This window comes from Ursus maritimus, unplaced genomic scaffold, assembly GCF_017311325.1.
Source record: "Ursus maritimus isolate PB19 unplaced genomic scaffold, ASM1731132v1 scaffold_20, whole genome shotgun sequence".
Taxonomy (NCBI): Eukaryota; Metazoa; Chordata; class Mammalia; order Carnivora; family Ursidae; genus Ursus; species Ursus maritimus.
Genome location: NW_024424453.1, coordinates 10,104,686 through 10,125,277, shown reverse-complemented (window position 1 = coordinate 10,125,277; position 20,592 = coordinate 10,104,686). Strand labels below are relative to the sequence as shown.

Below are 20,592 nucleotides of genomic sequence, written 5' to 3'. Positions count from 1 at the left end.
GCGTTTTAAAAGCCCTTCCTAAAATAGATGGAAACATAGTGCCTGGATCATTCACTCCTGGGGAAAAACCACATTCAATTATGAAACAATAAAATAGCACATTTACGAATTAGAGAGTTTACTCAGCTTCTAGTATCAGCATGGTAATCAGCATCATTTAGTATTTGCCGTATCTGTTCTTGTAAAATTCATTCACTCAACAACTGTTTATTATATGCCCATTCAGTGTGCAATCCCAGGTCAAATGAGTCTCGCTAGAATAGTCAAATTAGATAATAAGCTGCAAAAGTCACTCGATCAGTTCCCATTGTAGTTTATCCAAGTAATTTTTTGTTTTCATTTTTAGAAGTTGTTTTTTTCCTTACTGAAGTCTTCGGAAGTAAAAATACAGGAATCTAATTCTGAAGACAGCAGAGGGCAATTACGATAAGTGCACATAAACCATGATAACATTCTAATTGGTCAAAGCTCTTCCCTCCATATCCCCGTGAACTACCACATATGGGCTTAAACCTAATGAATTTAAGTAATATTATTGTAATACCTGGTACACCTGGCATATCCTCAGAGAATGGGGCTTGCAAATTGCAAGTTTTTGATAGCTAAAATTTGAGTATTAACAGTTTTATCTTAACCACTGGATTAAAATTTCTCTGTTTAAAATACATCTTCTACCGTATTGCCTTATTAACACGGTATCCTGAACAAAACCCGGCCTTTTTTTTTTTTAATGACACAGACTGTTGTTATGACTATGTTGGCATTTTAGTATTTATTATAGTTTAGTGAAATCCTCAAAAGCTGGAGTATAGAGAGCCATTCATTCCTACACTAAAGAGCCACCAATGGGGATATGGTGATGCTTTTTATTTTGGCTTTTTATTGGGGTTTTCCTGTTTGTTTCTTCCCTAGTTCTCTTTTCTGTTACTACATTGCCTGCCTTTTGGCATCTCATTCCTTCATTCTGATTAGCTCAGAAAGCAGATCCTTATACTTGAATGGTGAAAAATATGAATGCCAGCTTTGAAGTAAGAAACACTTGAGTTCTACCCGTGGCTTTGCCATTTGTAAGCTGTTACTTAACCTCTGTGTCTCAGTTTCTAGATATTTTAAATTAGGATTAAATTATCCTGAGAGTTGTTAAGAGGATTAATGTTAATATAGAAGAAGTGTCTCTTACATGTATGTGTTTGAAAATTAGTGGTAGGATTATTTTTAGATAAGAAAGGTATGAACAGAATAAGAATCCCCAGGAGTAAATATATGGACTTTGCAACAGTTTTTATTACCTGAGAGTCAAGGGCTTTTTGTTGCTCATTTCTTTCTTTCTTTTTTTTTTTTTTTAAAGATTTTGTTTATTTATTTGACAGAGATAGAGACAGCCAGCGAGAGAGGGAACACAAGCAGGGGGAGTGGGAGAGGAAGAAGCAGGCTCACAGCGGAGGAGCCTGATGTGGGGCTCGATCCCATAACGCCGGGATCACGCCCTGAGCCAAAGGCAGACGCTTAACCGCTGTGCCACCCAGGCGCCCCTGTTGCTCACTTCTTATGTCTGGATAGTTCAGAATGTCAGTCCCTGATCACCGATTAAATGATGTAACTGTGTTCTACCCTCAGTTTTAAACTGAAAACAATTTTATTATAAATATGTAAAATTTCCTATCTATAAAAATACATATTATTTTATTATAAAATACGTCAAATTAGTCACAACTTTATTTGTAACTTTCTTTGTTCTGGTGTAAAAGATGCCTCTTTGACTGTTTTTCATTTATAGTAAGAAAAGTGTGTGTTGTTTTTTAAAAAGGGTAAATGGAATGCCAACCTTTTGTCAAGGAAATTATTATTTTCTCTGGAGGTAAAGGGATTTCCTTGGCAAAAGGTTGAGGTTACATTTAGTTTTGGAAACAGGCTGCTTCCTGGCTGTACAAAGTAAAACATATTTTTTAAAGAACCTTAAAAACTAATAGACATTGAATTGCTATTGAGAAATTGTGCATAGTGGTTTCTGTAGAAACATTTCTGAAATAGAGGGAGATTTTGTAACCTTATGCTTAAATACCACAATATTAAGACAGGAGGCAACATATACTTGATATTAAACCACTTGTTAGGTCTGAGCTGTAATTGTTTTATGCTTCCTAACTAAAGTCTTACATACTTTAGATAAACTTCTAAAACGTTAGTATTTAGAGAGAAATTTTTTTAAAGTTATTCATTTGAGAGAGAGAGAGCGCATGAGCAGGAGAAGGGGCAGAGGCGGAAGGAGAAGCAGACTCGGAAGGAGAAGCAGACTCGGAAGGAGAAGCAGACTCCCCACTGAACAGGGAACCCAATGCGGGTCCTGGGATCATGACCTAAGCCGAAGGCAGACGCTTAACCGACTCAGTCACCCAGGCGCCCCTAAAACTTTAGTATTTAAAATAAAAACATTTCCCCTTGATGTTCTAGAAATTGAACTCACAATTTAAATGACTTCTTTTTGGAAATTCAGTTTCTGTTAGCCACCCCAGTCACTTGGAATGGTTGTTATGCTAATATTTACCATATAATCTACAGATGTGTCTCTAAAGTTATTCAGGTGTAATACTTCTAGACTAATACATAAGGGTCTGATAATTTTTTTAAAGCAAGTCCAAAGGGACAGAGTGGTACCAATGTATTTGCTACCCAAATAGTAAAGGTGCTCATTTAGGTGCTTAAATTGCTCGATATTCTCTTCCAGTCAGAATAAAAGGGCACTTTATAGAACTAACACCACTAATAAAGCAAGACCTTTTTTCCACAGCTTAATTTCTAGGAATATTTGTAAGATATTCTTTCTAGTGTTTTATGTAGACATTTTCAGGTAATACGGTGATTTTGTTCCCTATTATTCCAAGAGTTAGTATGTGTATGCTAAATCCTCTCTGAAATACGAAATCCTCTATTTGCCTTAAATATTAGCATTGGTTTCTGATATTTTGTAAATGTCAGTTTGGATTTTGGTGAACCTTATAGCACTTGTTAATCTTCAGACCATACATCTGGGAATCTATTCAGGCATTTATTTCTTTGTGAATTTGTAATGGAACACATGCTGATCAATGTGACCTTCCTTTAACAAAATCATGAGCAACAGTTAACAATAAAGATTGGATAGTTTATTTATGAATGAAGCTAGTTAACCTTGTAACCAAGTCATTCATTTAAAAGAAGTAACAGAAGGTTGTCAGAAGACCAATTAACTGCAAAAAGCTCATTCGGTAATTAAAAAATCCAGTTAAGTACAGGCAGGAGTAGTCTTCTTGGTCACCTGATGTTCAATTTCATCTCCCTTACATGTTTTTAAAACAAGTGATTATTTGCCAAGGGACTAAACAACAACAGTACAACGAAACATTTTATATAATAAAGTCAAAATTTCAAGTAAATCACTTTAAGAAATAATCCATAAAAGCCATTTATCTTCTGTTCTCCTAAACACAAACACTGCACAGTTTTCATGTAGCATGAAATTCATGTTAAGTCTTTTATGCAATATTAATGAAATATGACCCCATTCCTAAGAGAAGGAATTCATATGTTAATAATGTATCCACTTTCTGAAATAGATTATTTATGTCATCCATCCAAAGAATTAATGTAAACAATAAGACATTAATCAGAGTCCAAGGAAGGTAAGTGAAGTCCTGGCACATGGTTGACCTAATTATTCAGAACCAAATGAGCTAAGTGAAGCCTTTGGATGGCAAGAGAAGAGCTGGAATGGAGATGGAGAGCTGAGCACACGTCAGCTTGAGTGTTGCCACATGGCGAACTGCCACTGGTGCTTTGCGAAGACGCCCCTTCTTTGAGGTGTGAAGGTCTTTTCATTTCCCTCATGTTTTTATGACAAATGTAGTATTAACTCATGGGTTTGGAGATTTTACTGAAGTACTTGTCCCCATATGATAATATCTAAGATACAATCCTTTAAAAAAAAAAAGTTTAATAAAATGAAAACAAAAAAAGAGCAGCTCTTCCAGTCAGTGGATCTCAGATGCTCTCCCCACTCATCAGGGAACTTGCTGGTCAGTCTGAGGAACAGTCAGGCCACTGTGGTGACTGTCACTCAGCCAGCATATAGGGCTTCCTGACGTGGAAAGGGGATTGGATTAAATGAATCAAAGTTTCTCTCTGTCTCAGAGTCCATGAGCCTAGAAACTTAAAAGACTAAAGACCAATACAAATTCCTGTTGTCTCAAATCTTTTTATTCCTTGGGGCACCTGGCTAACTCAGTAGTACATAGGACTCCTGATCTTGGGGTTGTGAGTTTGAGCCCCACGTTGGGTACAGAGATTACTAAAAATAAAATAAAATCTTTTTATTCCTACATATATGACCACTTTTGACCAAGTATCAAGTGAATTTGTTCTTGGACTTGAAGATGTAAGAAATGACACATTATTATTATTATTATTATTATTATTATTATTATTATTATTTTAGCAAATTAATTCAATCTCCAAGCTGCCACCCTAAGCAGGGAGGTTAGAAATTTAATTTCAGTAGTTTTCAGTGTCCTCCTTTTTAGGGTTGTATGGGAATCCAAAGACCCAGAAATTAGGGAATTAGCCCCCATCTGCAGCCTGCCGTGGTCACTGCTGATATCTCTGCAGTTCAGGGGCTCCATCTGAAATCAGGTAGCTCCATTTCCTTCTGGTGGTCATGGGCAAGGGCCTCAGGAACCACTGCTCTTGATGTTCAGGCTCCCCCACATGACACACTATCCTGTCAGAGGTCCCCCAGGGCCCTGCTCACAGTGTGAGGCATGTCTTTGTCATTCACACAACCCCCCATTACTGGGCCCCTCCTCAGCATTGGGGAGGCCTGTCTTCTCCATCTTAAGTGGACTAATAGATATAAATTCCCCAGCTCTGGCCCCCACCCCACCTCAACACCCCCATCCCAGGAAGATTCCTGTTATCTTTAGGACTTCTCTAGGAGTACTAAAAAAATACACACAAAAAAAGGTTTACATTCTCCCTGAAGGATAGGGGAGTTGTGATGTTGGGGATTGGGAGATAGTTGACTCGTAATGGTTGCCACATTAAGAAGTCAGGCTTTTAGAAATGAGGTATGGATCTGTCTTTCCTGGCATGGCGACAAGGAAAAGAAATGCTTGCTTTTTCTCATAGTTGGTCCACAGTAGCAAACACAAAAATGCTAAGCGGTGTTTTTCTTTATAAGGTCCTATCCCTCCTATACGTGTAATCACCATGACCAGGTCCTATCCCTCCTATACGTGTAATCACCATGACCAGCTGACAGACTCATTTATTCAGTATGTATGTACTGACTCCTACAGCATACAAAGCACTGTGCTAGGCTTTGTAGGGAGGGCGGCAGGGAGCAAGAGATAACAGTATTTTGCCCTCAGATTACAGTGTAGTGGCGATATCATGAAGTAAAGGAGAACAAATCATTGTGAACTGATAGGGCTACTACAGGTGAGAGAAACTAATTTGGACATTCTTTGAAGTAAGCCTCTGAGGAGGGATATTTAAGTAGGGGCATGAAGGCTGAGAAGGAGTAAATCCTGGAGTCGCTGGGCAGTAACTTTCCAGGGAGTGGGGTCCTACAGGAGCAGAATGCCCTGAAGAGGGAAAGAAATTGGCTGGTTTGATGAATGGAAAGTAGGTGTGTAGATGAGTCTCCTGAGAAGCAGGAAGAGAAACATACTATGAGGAGGCTGGGAAGGGGGGCCGGAGCCATTGGAACATTGGAGGCCATGGAGAGGAGCTGAATTTCATTCAACCCCTGGAAGGTTTTAAGTAAGGGAGTTAGGGGATTTGATTTAAACTTTAAGGATCATTCTGCTGTGTGGAGAATGGGTCACAGGAGATAAGACTGCAAAGATTTATACTTAGCACACCTGCCATGTAGGGAAATCTCAGTAATTAGAACGTATTCTCCTCTCACTTGCCTGGGGTCTTCCCACCACGCTCATCTGTTTGCCTCCCTGACCTTCCTGCCAGCTCAAGGTGGGTGTGGTGGGATGGTCCTGGTGGGAGGAGAAGGGAAGAAGCTGGTTTGCAGTTGATGTGAAAATATCAGCTCTGCATCAATGTACTGACCTATCTCTCCCCTCAAATGCTGCTTGGTGCCGACAGTGGGTTGGACAGTGTTGTTCTTGCCCATTGGGGTCAGAGATAAGAAGACATTGACTTTTTGCCAACCCTTTCCAGTTACTCAGGCTGAATCCAGTTTCTAACATCTATGAAGTTCTTTTGGAAAAAAAAGAAAATAATGATCTTCCTTATTAGATCAAATCAACAAGTATCTATTTAAAGTCTATTATATTTAAGTTATTGTGTAAACCCTTCCAAGATGTAATGAAAAATCGTGGTTTTTATTTTTGACCAAACTCTTCTTATAATAACTGCAGTTCCGAATATGAACTATTCATTTATTTTACAACATGCATAGGGTGTTGATAAATTAACTCCCTGTGACAACCTTAAGATGCAGGAACTATTATATGCATTTTACAGAAAAGGAAACTGAAGCACAGAGACACTAAAGAAATACAACTCATAACCAGGATTCAAGCCATACAGTCTTCAAAATCTGCGTGCCTGTACTTTGTTACCTGTCCATTTAAAGATTCTGTTAAAAGGGGCGCCTGGGTGGCACAGCGGTTAAAGCGTCTGCCTTCGGCTCAGGGCGTGATCCCGGCGTGATCCCGGCGTGATGGGATCGAGCCCCACATCAGGCTCCTCCGCTGTGAGCCTGCTTCTTCCTCTCCCACTGCCCCTGCTTGTGTTCTCTCTCTCGCTGGCTGTCTCTATCTCTGTCGAATAAATAAATAAAAATCTTAAAAAAAAAAAAAAAGATTCTGTTAATGAGTAGAACTTTTTTTTTTCCCTCTCAAGCTGTAAATTCCAAATTCCCTCTACAGGCCTACATTGAGAAATTCTATAGAGCTCCTACATGGCATGGGCCTAAGTATCGAATGCTGACGGTGACTTTTGTTTGTTTCACAGGATTATTGGGACTTTGCAGAACTCCCCTGAGTTTTCAGAGGCCTTTCACTGCCGCAAGAATTCATACATGAATCCAGAAAAGAAATGCCGAGTTTGGTGATCTTCAGAAAAAGCGCTGTGGCCCTCGGCTAGACTCGCCAACACCACAGAAATGGGGAACTCTGTTCACAGAGGTCACTGTAATTATATGGGGGCAGTTCGCAGAGATGACAGAACATCATATTAGAAATGAAGTTAGGTTCTTCTGGAAAAGGTGTGGAGAGAGGAGGGGGCTCTGGTGTCTATCACATCAATCACTTCTCACTGTGTAAATAATGCTTGATCTCTAAAGATATTACCATTCATTTCTGTTTCTCATATGATCTGCCAGTTTGATGTCGTCTCTTGAAGACTGTGTTAACCACTTGATGTAGACTGGGATTTCTAATCAAAGGGAGATTAAAGAGATTGAGCATACAGTTGGCTCCAGAAACACAATAGTGGCATGAGGGTTAAAAACACACTGCCTAACTCCTTATTTTTACTTTTATTTGCAACATTTTCGCACCTCCAAAACTCTTCCAAGAATTCTTATACATATTGGGGCCTTGGGACTTAATGTAATTTTAAACCGATTTTGCCAATCATCAGTCATTCACTCTGAGATCATTTTATTTTAAGCTACTCTTAGGGCTAAAATGAATGTCTGAAACTGTTTTTCATTGTACCCGCTTTCACGGATACTGAAATTCTTAAGGTTCCCTGCAATTTTTAAGCAATTTCTTGTTCTCTCTCTCTCTCAAAACTTGATCTTTTTAAGAGATTTGTAGTAATGTAAAAATAATAATTTTTATATTTAATTATTAACTACATTTATGACTGAGTAATTATTATTATAGATAATCATTGAGTATTGACGTTTCAGACAGAGATAAATAGTTACGGACCAAGATCTGTAAAGTGATGTACAGATGAAGATTTGAGACTTTTTAAACTTATCAATCATATTGATAAAAAGCTTTAAGCACAAACTCTGGGTTAAAAATTGCCAATGGACAGTCGTCTAAAGCAGGGTTTTCAAAATAAGCTCTGTCCCCGAGGTGGCTATGGTAAAAGGACAAACGGCGTCTATGTAGCTCGGCGTCTCCTTATCTTTTCAGGTTTGTCATCTGATGGAAATATTTTGTAATAAATTGGAATTGTGAGCCCATTCCTCACTAAGCCTCTTGTGCCGGCTGTCTAGCTTTGGAAAGTGCATTTCTGAGCATAAATGAGAGGCTTCCCCACCTCCGACAGACCTGCTTCTGAAATCTGAACTCGCATAGGGTTCTGGGAGGGGACTGCAGTCCCTCGTAGGAACTCATCTCTTGAGGCTTTTATCTTCTTCTCTTTCCCTNTCCTTTTCGCTAGTTTGGTTAATTTCGTTACTTGATTAATATTTTACAAAAGGGGTCTTTTCCTTATTTTTCCTAACAAAATGAAAATGAGGGCATTTTTTTCCTAACAAAAATGAAAACTAGGGAATTTCTATTCAAAATATGAGTGTTGGTTTTCTTGCTGCTTGAAAAATGCCCATTTACCTTTTTTAAAAAAAAGTTATGAAAATATCTACACAAAAGTTTCATTAAACGTAAGTGCACAGCTCAGTGAACTTTCTCCAACTAAACACAGCCCTGTAACCAGCACCTTTAAGAAACAAAACATTGCTGTGCCTTAGAAGCTCTACCCTTCTTCCAACCACCACTTCCCTCCTGCAAGGAGACTACTGTCCTGACTGCTAATGTCACACGTTAGGCTTCATCAGTTTGCACATATTCTTTTGTGTCCGGCTTCTTTCGCTCAGTGTTACGTTTTGAGATTCATCTATATTGTTGCATTCGATTGTGGATCTTTCATTGTCGTTACGCAATAATGTCCTATTGTGTGATGATAGTACAATTCATCCACCCCATTGGATAGGCACGTGAGAAACTTCCAGTTTGGGGCGGTTACAAATGGTGCAATTATGAGCATACATACTTGCATATTACCGTCTTTTTTTTTTTTTTTAAAGATTTTATTTATTTATTCGACAGAGATAGAGACAGCCAGCGAGAGAGGGAACACAAGCAGGGGGAGTGGAAGAGGAAGAATCAGGCTCATAGCGGAGAAGCCTGATGCGGGGCTCGATCCCAGAACGCCGGGATCACGCCCTGAGCCGAAGGCAGACGCTTAACCGCTGTGCCACCCAGGCGCCCCTATTACCATCTTTTTTAACTTGAGATTTTAATGAGCTCATTTCCACAAATATCTCGTCACGTTATTATAAATATTGAAAATATAGTTTTAAACTAGCCATGGATATCTTTTATCTTTTTCTTCTTATATCACTACCACCATTATTATGGATAATTCAGAGTACACTGATGGATGTATTTCCTTAAATACACCGAAAACACTTATCGGTCATATGGGTGGTTGGAGCGTTAGGAGCGTCCAGTTCTGAAGAGAAAAACTATCTTTGAATCATTTAATTTCTATCCTGTCAGAGCAGCTGAAAAGCAACTAGTACAGATTACAAAAAGACACTAGATTCCCCACTCTTTAAAATGTCAGACTCCCATCCTTATGGAAGGACTTGAGTGAAATGTTCTGGGACGGGGGGGAGAGAAACCTTTCTAATGCCTGGATCTCCTGTGTCTAAAAATATCAGATTTCCTGGGACTAAGGGATACACCCAGGTGAGAAGACCAATGCCTCCCCTCCTTCACACGTGAGGATATTACTAACTGTATATGGCATCATTGTTGAGTTGTCTGGGTCTCTCTCAACCACTCCCAATCTTTTGGAGTTGTTCCATCAGGTAAGGCCTATCTGTCGTCTCACACATAAATCCAATTTCACTATGGCTGAATCCTGGTCAAGGAAAGAGTTTAGAAGCTGAGACACTAAGGGTTGGGAGCCAATATAACTCAGGGATGAGGAGAGAAAGTTCTCTTTGGTAAGGAATCCATGTGGGCATGAGGTGGAAAGGATGCTATCCTGGGAGAAGAGTCTTCTATTCTAGTCCTATTCTGCCATTAATGACAAGGTGACCTTGGGCATTCGATCCATTCTCTTGGGCCTTTGCTTTTCCCACCTGAAATAAAAGAAAATTAGATTGTATCAGTAGTTCTCACCAAGAGAAGGAGTATGTGTCCAGTACTTCTTTGCTTGTATTCTATCTCCCAGTGGAGAACCATTGCATAAGATAATTTCAGAACTCTCATGTAAATGCCTGAGTCCAGTTAGACCACATTGTAGTTCAAAGACAAGGACTAAAGTTTGATCTCGTTAGGGTCCATGCTGCTCTTACGAGTTTTCTCTAAAGCCTTTATTACTCCTGTTGTCACAGAGGTTATTCTCAAAGTAGAAGATAACGGTTAGTTTGGAAATGAGACTCACCGTATTAAAAATGGAAAATCAGAGTTTTATCAGTTCAAGTCTCAAAAATGGAAAATAAAAACAAACATTTTTCATAGTATTGCTTTTATGCCTATTCCCGCCTCCCCTATGTCTTGAAAAGTGTTTTCACCAAGTGGAGCTTTTGTCCCTGCAGTCTTACACTTCCTGCGGGCTTCAAATTGGGTCTTTAAAAAATGAACGATAGAAACTATTTCACCAATGTTTTCTTGCTTATACCACCCCCTTCTTCCAAAGATACCATGGTTTTCTGATCTGATTTCTTTGCAAAAGTTCAGTGCAGAGGTTGCCAAGTGTTACGGAGAGTCACAGGCACAAGCAGATGAAGGCTTAGGCAGAGGTGAAAGTTGTCTTTGTGCACCAGCCCTGAGCTGAAGGATTTGACTCGATTAATCAGGTGAGGAGAGGAGCCGCCTGTGACTTTTGTCAAAGTGGTACATGTATATTGCATTCTAATCTCTTCTCTAATGATATTGTCTTAATTTTAACTCCTTTGTATTTTGTATTTCCTCTAAAACAGTGAGAAATACTACTGTTACTTTCTACTTTGTAGCCAAACTTCTGTGCTTCTATTTCGTTGTTCGACAAAACAAATCCTCTAGGTTGTGCAAGAAAAGGTTGGCAGAAAAGTGAACATAGACTCTTGCCAGAAATAATGATGGGCTCGCAGCTTGAACAGTGCGGGAAGACCGGAAGTCTAGCAATTGTGACTAAGTTTTATATTTCTGAATTTCCTTTCCACCCAGAAACTAACGATAATTTTTTCAGGTATCAGGCATGTTAACATCTGATTCTACTCCTATAAATGCACTTGGTGTCATCTCTGATCTGATCATATCAAATTATAATGCATCCGAAAAGTTCAGTCTATATGCAGGAAGACAAAAATGGGGTCAAGTATAGTATCTGGATTATCTTTTTACTTTTGTGTAAATCTTTCAACACACATGCTGTCAATGCTCTATGTCTCCTGAAATATGGCATCAAAGATGCCAAGATGTTCATTGCAGCTCTACCTTTAATATCAAAGCAATAGGAAGGAAAAAACGAAATAGGAGAAAATGTTTAGATTTGTTCAAAGAAAATATGAAGAGGATGCAATGTTAGATATGCATTATGATTTCAATTATATTAAAATATTGCTGCATAAGAAAAAGAGTTGGAAGAATATATGCCAGAAATTAATAGGGAACATCTCTGAGTGGTAGTATTGGAGGTGATTCTTATTTCCTTTTTTCCTCTACATTTTAAATATTTTTATAAGGTGAAAACATTATACCTTAAAAGTCATCTAAAAAAATGTTACTTGGAAGAAAGGAGGAAATAAGGGAGAGAAGATGGAAGGGAGAGGAGTGAGGGGGAATTGCTCCCCAAAAAGAAACTGAATTCCTTTGAATTTAAGATGTGTTCATTTATTTAAGAAGCTATTCAGTTTGGTAAGCTCAGGCAACTTAGACCCAAGGAATCCAATGAAGTAGATTTTGGTCAGGAACCCCCTCCCCCCACAACAGGCCAGATCTGTTTCCCAAGGTGGCATTGACACACGCTGCTTGACACAGAGCAGGGGACTTTTCAGACCTTCCACTGACTGTGCTCAAAGTGGCTCACTGAGAACAAACCATGTGTTTCAGAGCTCTTTTGTCCTTTATTCCCCCTGAAAATGCTAACCTTGCCATTCTCTCCCACCAGGTCTCCCCCCCCCCCATACAACACGCTAGCATTTACCAAATCCTGGCCAAGGTTAAGGTTACAGCCCATGACTGAAACAATAGCCAGTAAATTATACAGTGATTGGACCTCAATGCTCTACCCGATAGGCACCATGATTTACCTGGGGGTCAAATACTAAAATTTAGAGGTTGAACAAGGAGGAGGCAACAGGATACAGTGAATCCCAGATAACTCCCTGCTTACATGTGTTCCGTTTTAACTTTGGTCATAAATGAAGATCACACTCATGCCAGGTTAGCCAAAACTAGAGATTTTGTTGATCCAAAATACCAAACGTGGGGCATGTCTGAGTAATCAGGCCTTCTTTCCCTGTGCCTTCCTTACCGTTGCAGACTGCCTTTCTCCAAAAGAAAGCCATGATGGTCTGTCATGTCCAGGCTCAAAGATTCTCTGCTTCCTTCACAGGGGAAGGACAGGATCTAACTACAGTCCACGTTTAATATCCCAGAGAAAAACCCAGTGAAAATCCTAGAGAAAAAGCCCATTTTGGAAACATGTCTGCCCCAGTGGAAAGGGCATGGGGAAGTGGTGAGTTTGTAGAAATTATGACCACTGATCCCCTTACCCTATCCTCAGAGAAGGGTAGCTTTCCAAAAGAAAAGAAATCACCATTCCTAAGAGAGAAAGCAAAAGAAACAGATGTCTGAAACACTGCTAACACTAGATGCCTCTTTTTTTTTTTTTTTAAGATTTTATTTATTTATTGACAGAGAGACAGCCAGCCAGATAAGGAACACAGGCAGGGGGAGTGGGAGAGGAAGAAGCAGGCTCCCAGAAGAGGAGCCCGATGTGGGGCTCGATCCCAGAACGCCAGGACCACGCCCTGAGCCGAAGGCAGACGCTTAACCGCTGTGCCACCCAGGCGCCCCACACTAGATGCCTCTTAAATGCTTTACAAGACATCTCAGTTTGGATTACATTGTGCATATTAAATTTTGAATAAGTGTCAACTTTAATTTTGTGTAATCAAAATAGAGACCTGCATTTTAGTTAGATTTAATATTTAAGCAGACTGAAAGTCAATAAAAGGGTAGAAAAGTAGAGAAATAATCCTTATTATATATTGGGAGCAAGGTACATCATATAGCTTGTTTGTATAGTTTCCACTTAATGTAACTAACCTGTGAGGTAATGTCGGTACCCTGTTTTACAGATGGTAACTTTGAGTTTCACAGAGGTTAACTGTTTTGCCCAAAGTCACACAGGTAGTAAATGATTAGGCCAGGGACCAAACCAGGGTCTGTGGAAGTCCAAAATCTACATAAATTTACTCTCCAAGCTCTCTGTATCACTATAAAATGCATTCCAGCCCATCAGAATAAACTCATTTGTAGCTAATCATTCCCAAACACACCCTTTAAGAAAAATTAATGAAAATAATGTAATTTCCAAGTACCTCTATGGCTTTACAGAAGCCATTGTGATTTTTAAAAAACCATGAAGTATTTTGAAGTTAAATCAGTAGATACTTCAAGAACGTCTGCTGTGTTCGAGGTACCGTATTAGAAACAAAAATAAAAATAACTAGAAAAGAAGAACAAGACGAAGTAATAGGCACATTTTCACACATAAAAAGGCCTATTAGATTATTTTTACTGGGCCCACTAGAAGATAAGGCCTATTAGATTATCTTTTACTGGGCCCACTAGAAGATAAAAATAAATGAAAACAGCTGGCCTTTTAATATAGTAGAGACATAAAAAATGTACACAGATTAATGCAGCTGAATGTGTGATGTGCCAAGAGATACAAGAAAACAAACATTGAGAATTCAGAAAAATTTTCTTTCCTAGCATGCCAGGCATTCTGGAAGAAGTAACACTTACGTTGCACTTGATAATATGGGTGGAATTTTGGCAATTGGAGAAGGAGGCAAGGAAATACATTGGCTAAGTGTATTTCATATAGAAAATTGGCCAACAAAAGAGTAAGAAGTCCACACTAACACTAGCAAAGACAGACACTGCTAAGGGGAATACGTGCTGTGGGACTGTTGACACAGCTATCCATCGTTCACCGTTGGCTTTTTGACATGTTGGTAAGCATTTCTTGAAAGAAAAGCTTCCCTTATTTATTCGGATATCTTATGCTATTTTCAAAGGTTATTCGTCATCACTCCACTTGGAAAGAAGTCGTGTGCATTTCTTGCATTTGCTAGAAGCTGGGAGATGAGGATATTATCCCCATTCCTGGAAACTTGGAATCCTATTCTTATTCCAGTCCTGTTGCTAAATCACTACATTTAGCAAATAACTATTTCTCTGCATTTCCATTGTCTAAGAGTTAAAATCAGAGTTAAGATCAAAGCCTTTTCAAAACCAGAAGGCAGGCAGATGGAATATTTTGCAAACCAAACTCCTTGGAGATGATGAAAGATATCATCATGCAGAGGAACTAGGGCGCAATGTTACGGAAAAATCTGAATCCAGAGAGAGCCAGATAGACCCAGGGACGCACAAGGTCAAAGCAAAGATCAGCCAAATGGCTACACGGCAAGCATTTGGCTCCTCTACGCCTCAATTTCCTCCTCTTCAAAATGGTCATAATCACACGCACCTCTCCGGGAAGGATACTATACGGGTCGCCAGCAAATGCGGCATTGAAACTTAATACCTTGAAGGTTACCTCTGACTTCTTGACACTAATGAATTCTGTGGGTCTTTAAAAACATGAGGGCTTTTAGCTAAAAGAGTAGAATTTTGTTTTTTCTTTTGGCCGTGTTGTTTTTCATGTTGCTGTAGGTGAGTCGTTTACTTGGTCCTTTTAAATCCTTTCCTTCGCTGGACATTCTTGAAACAGAAAAGTCACAAAACGTGCAAACGTTAAGTAGCAGAGGATTTCTTCAAAAGTAAAGAGCAAAAGCAAGAACACACTCAAAACAGAATTGAAGATTTGAGTGAGACGATAATTTGGGGGAAAACAATTTAGGCAAGTCATCTTCACTTTGCTCAGAAAGTGGCATTGGCCCAGAGACCTTGGGGAAGCTATTTAACTCCTTTGAAACTTTGTTTGCTCCGAAGTTAAGTGAAAAAGTGTAAATGCATTTTTGTCCCCAAAGATGTCCACATCCTAATTCCTAGAACCTGTGAATATGTGAGGGTACGGGGCAAAGGGGAGTTAAGTTTGCAAGAGGAATGAAGGTTGTTGCTCACCTGCCTTCCGAGGGTAAGATTATCCTGGGTTCTCCGGGGAGGCCCAATGAGATCACAAGGGTCCTTAAAAAATGAAAACAGGCAACAAAGGCCAGAGTGAAGCCATATGAGTTCCACCCAGCTGTGGCTGACTTTGAAGGTGGAGGAAGAGGGTCATAAGTGAAAAGATGCAGTCAGCTTCTAGAAGGTGGAAAGAGCAAGGGAACAGACTCCCCTCTAGAGCCTTCAGAAGGAACACAACCCTGTTGACACCTTTCTTTTGGCCCAAGGAGACCCCGTCAGATTTCTGCCCTTCAGAACTGTAAAATAATAGATTTGTGTCATTTTCAACCACAAACAAATTGTGGTAATTCGTTACAGCAGCTATAGAAAATACATGATATAAATAAATATTCATTATACAATACTTCAGAATTATTTAAATGTTTTGAAAATTATGCTAAGCTCAGATATTATCTTCTAATGGCAAAATATATGCAACTATAGAAAATCAAAGAATACTTACTATTATCTGTTATTAGGTAGTGAAGTATATGGTATGACATCAATCTGAAATAACTGGATATGAATTTTCATTATTCTCAACTACTACGAAGTCATAAGTGATTCACTCACGCAAAGACTAAAACACTGGTCTTTACAAAATAAACATAATTCATCTTACAGAGATTAGGTATTTGACACTTAACAAGCCTTGCCTATCACCCACCTTTCATCTCAGCATGCAAACTAATTAACTACCAACAGGACCTTCCCTGTATAAGCACTAATATGTCAGGAAAATATTTATGGCTTTATCCACTAAAGTAGCTAAAATAGAAATTGTTTAGGCAAAGCTTTGAGAAAACAGAAACCTAGGACCATGGAAATACTAATCATAAAGCAGCCTTGAGATTTTACTGCAGCTGGCATATTGCATTTTCCTGAAAGGTTATTTATAGGTATTATTTTTACCTTAGGGCAAGCTAATGAATTGCTGTGTTCTCAGGAACTTCTGCACTTAAGCCTCGGGAGTATGTATGTCATAAAAAAGACACATTGCCCCAGTGCTCAAACATTTAAAATAAAGAGATAGTCACACTGGCAAGTGCAGGCTGTCCTTGGTAGCAACACCGAGAATGTTCCTGATTTCTCAACGTACAACACCTATAAGTTCCATATGTACATTGTTGGGGCTTCCTCATTCTTGCTGAGTTCTGTAGATAGAAAAATGAATGAACAAAGCCCAGCCTGTGGTATGTGAGAGCCAGCTATGACCAGCTGATGAGAGCTGATTTTTAACGTTTTTGAATTTTGCGAGCCAGTCAATATCATTTTGGAAGCTTGAGATCAGCCAACGTTGCAAATCAGGCTTTGCTGGTTGGTTGATTGATTTTTCCCAGATATCCAGCTGTTCATCATTTACCAGCACTCTACTGGTCATGACCAAAGGCAACTTGAAATCTAGTAAGTGAAACCAAGGTGGCCTTCTGAAGTAACACAATCTGGGGGACTTCTTATATGTCTTAGATATAACAGATTTGTGTATTTGTAACTTTTCTCACAGACGGTTCTAATTTTCTCATGCTAACATGTCACAGTTTTCCAGTCGATGAATGTAAGGTGTTTTGAGAAAGGGGTAAACATGAATATTCTGATTCACGCAATGGCAGCATGTGGGCTAATGCTAACTTGGGGAGGTTAAATGAAGTCAGAATAACTATGATATAGGATTTAGTCATGGTGGAAATGATAAAGGAGTTCAAATGACGAAACTACATCCACTTGTAATCATTAGCAAAGGCTTCAGTAAGATGCATCGTTAAGGTAGGTTTTAAAGATGGACATATTTTTCAAAAGATTTTATTTATTCATTTGAGAGAGAGAAAAAGAGCATGAGAGGGGTGTGGGGGGCAGGAGAACAGCAGAGGGAGAGGGAGAAGCAGACTCCCCTCTTAGCAGAAAGCCCCTTGCGGGGCTGGATCCCAGGACCTGGAGATCTCCACCTGAGCTGAAGGCAGATGCTTAACCATCTGAGCCACCCAGACATCCCAAGATGGACATATTTTTAAAGGGAAATTAGCAAGGCAAGAATTCCAAGAGAAGAGAACAACTTGGGTCAAAGCTGATAAACGGGACAGTTCTTCAAAGAGGCAATGGGGTTGTCTAAAATTAACCAGAGGAAAATTCACTTCTCAAAGTAGTTTGGGGCCAAACTGTGGGGATCTAGAATTCCAGACTAAAAAGTTTACATGTTCTAAGTGCATTTGAAATTTAAAGCCTGGTTCTCTATCAAGAAAAAGGGGATTGTGCTCATGTGACACCAGACACCTAGTAAACAACATGAGAATTCGTGTCTGTTTCCTTCACCACTGTACCTTTTGGGCTTGGTACAGCATCCAGCACATTGTAGCGCTCAAATTCTTTTCTGTTTGAAGACCATGAGCGGAGTTTATGTCATTGTACTTAATCCTTCCACCACCAAACACCCCTGTCAAAATATTTTCAGTATATTCCAACTAAGCCAACCTCAAACCATTTTTGGAGTCATTTAAAAAAGTGACTTATATATCCTTTCCTTTGGTAAGACATTTTGCTAGATTAAAATTACTAGGTCACGTGATGTGATGAGCAGTGAGTGTTATATGCAACTAATGACTCATTGAACACTACATCATGTGCTATATGTTGGCTAATTGAATTTAAATTAAAAAAATGAAAATAAATGAAAATAAAATTAACAGGTTAAAATTAAGAGGTAAGACTAGTGCTAAGCAGACGTAATTAGAATAAAAAATTGTGACAGAAGACTAGAACAAGGGAGACTTGCTTATTAGTGTGGTTCTCATTCTGTTTTGGAACCTTGAATCAGAAGTAGCCAATGGTTGTCAAAGGGAGGTCAAGGCAATACAAAAGAAACAGAGTTGAATAGAATAGGGGGGAGGGGGGCGCCTGGGTGGCTCAGTCGTTAAGCATCTGCCTTTCAGCTCAGGTCATGATCTGAGGGTCCTGGGATTGAGCCCCACATCTGGCTCCCTGCTCAGTTACTCTCTTTCTCCTTCTCCCTCTGCCTGCTGCTCTGCCTGCTTGTGCTCTCTCTCTCTCTCTCTCTCTCTGTGTCAAATAAATAAAATCTTAAAAAAATAATAAAAATAAAAAGCTAAAAGATTAAAAAAAGAAAAAAGAATGGGGGAAGGGTATTTTAGTGAGGTGGCCCATTTAATTTCAGCCTCAGGATCACCTGTGCCCTGAAGAGAAAGTGAGCCGGGCTGGAGCCCCTCCCTCTTCTGGGAATCAGGGCAAATCAGTGACAAGTCCGAGGGCACTGAGGCAGCAGGGCTTGGAGCTCTGTTAGATAGGGCCGCGAGCACTAGATGCAATAAATCAAGAACAGGAACTATTTGTATAAAGCAGGGAGAGACGGGAGAGAAAGTGTCACGGCCAACGTCTCCAGTTTCCCTTTGTCTTAATTTCCATTCATTATGGAGGAACACATTCCTGATCTTCTCAACTTCCTCCCAAATATTTCTGAGAGTCCTATGAGGACCACACTCATGTTCCATGTCAAACCAAGTCCAGCACGCTTGACCACTCGAGAATTCCCTCCTCTCTGGCCCCAGTTTTCTGCAAAAAGTTTTCTGATGCCAGTTCCTAATGCCGTAGCTGTGCTCCAGCGCCCACAAAGGGGGCTACTGCTGCTAGTGCCCATGAAAGGGACAGACGGCACTACCCGTTCCCATGATACAGCTCCCGGAGAGCTGAAGCCAGACACCGAGGGCATTGTCATCTGACCTGCGGGCTCTGTCTCTTATGACTGCCAGAGATTCCAGTGTAGAATCTTTCCATTGCAGCAACTACCATGTGATTGACGCCTTATATTCCCACAGCCCACAAAGATTTTTATTGGGGGGGACAGAATATATATATATATAGTACATGCTTTAATTATAGAATATATATAATATATACAGATAGATATATAATAGATATATAGATATCTATATCTATTAGTGTTTATTTGCCTTGTTATTGCAGACCTCTTGACATAGGACGCAAATTAGAAATAGTGGCAACATTCTCAGCGATAATGTACTGAGCTCATAATCGCCTTTCTCCTAAACCAAACTTTTTTAAAATTTTATTTTATTTTAAATTCCAGTGTAGTTAACATACAGTGTTACATTAATTTCAGGTGTACGATATAGTGATTCAACAGTTCCATGCAATACCCGGTGCTCGTCACAAGTGCCCTCCTCAATCCCCATCACCTATTTCTCCCAACCCCCCACTCACCACCCCTCTGGTAACCATCTGTTTGTTCCCTAGAGTTAAGAGTCTGTTTATTGGTTTGTGTCTCTCTCTTTCTCTCTCTCTCTTTTCTTCCCTTTGTCTTTTGTTTGTTTTGTTTTGTTCTTGCTAAACCAAACTTTAAGATCCCAACTCTCACTTCCCTTACAATAATTATCTTTCATTCAGTTCCTCATTTCACTTTAACCAAATTCCTGATAAACATGCCCCACTCCTAGACAGGGCTGATAATCAGCTGGTAGATGTCTCTATGAGTATGCCATGTTTCCAGCTGGCACCCATTCTGATGGGCTGGTAGAAATTATTTTAGGCTCCCCAAATCCTAGGGTAAATATAGTGGAGGCTCACAAAATGGCACTTTAAGCATATTGCACGAAAGTGCATTTTCTATGCATTAGTTCCGTAATATAAATGAGAAAGATATAAGGTTGCTGTATGATAATAAGTGTATTGATTATTATTTTGAGGAATGTCAATGCTTTTCCTTTGCAAAGATATTTACTATACAGTAGCACAGAATATGACAAACAGAGCCCTTCTGGCTACTGAAATGTGGCCTAATGTCCCCATGTGATTTGTCAGGTAAAAATTGCTGTGTCCCAGGGCCCATTCTTCTTCCTCCCCCCCCTTTTTTAAAAGATTTTATTTATTTATTTGAGAGAGAGAGAGAGATCTTGAGTGGGGAGAAGAGGGTGAAGCTGGCTCCCCGCTGAGCAGGGAGCCTGACCAGGGCTCGATCCCAGGACTCTGGGATCATAACCTGAGCTGAAGGCAGAGCCACCCAGGTTCTCCTTTTTTTTTTTTTTTTTTTTTCCTTTTTATAACAGAGTCTCTGAGTTTTGTGAGCACATGGCTACTCAGCTAGAGACTATATTTTCTAGTTAGGGGTGATTGGACATATGTCATTATGTTTCAGCAAGTAGAATGAGAACAGAAGTGGAATATACAACCTCTGGATCATATTATTTAAGGAGATTGCTTGCACTCCGTAGTA

At 39.6% G+C, this 20,592-nt stretch overlaps 1 protein-coding gene and 1 long non-coding RNA gene across 2 annotated transcripts in view; both read left to right on the top strand.

Annotated features, from left to right (window-relative positions):
• Nucleotides 1–8,197, top strand: part of MME (membrane metalloendopeptidase) — a gene marked incomplete at its 5' end in the record, with an annotated part of 95,967 nt that extends 87,770 nt beyond the window's left edge. The window contains 1 exon segment of the mRNA XM_008706906.2: nucleotides 7,009–8,197. Within this exon segment, the coding sequence (XP_008705128.1) occupies nucleotides 7,009–7,108 (100 nt within the window). The 3' untranslated portion in view covers nucleotides 7,109–8,197.
• Nucleotides 8,198–9,185: 988 nt separating this feature from the next.
• The window catches only part of LOC103677635, a 62,424-nt gene continuing 51,017 nt past the window's right edge, over nucleotides 9,186–20,592 (top strand). Inside the window, exon 1 of the long non-coding RNA XR_572482.1 lies at nucleotides 9,186–10,825. This is a non-coding gene — a long non-coding RNA (uncharacterized LOC103677635). The remainder of the gene's footprint in view (nucleotides 10,826–20,592) is intronic.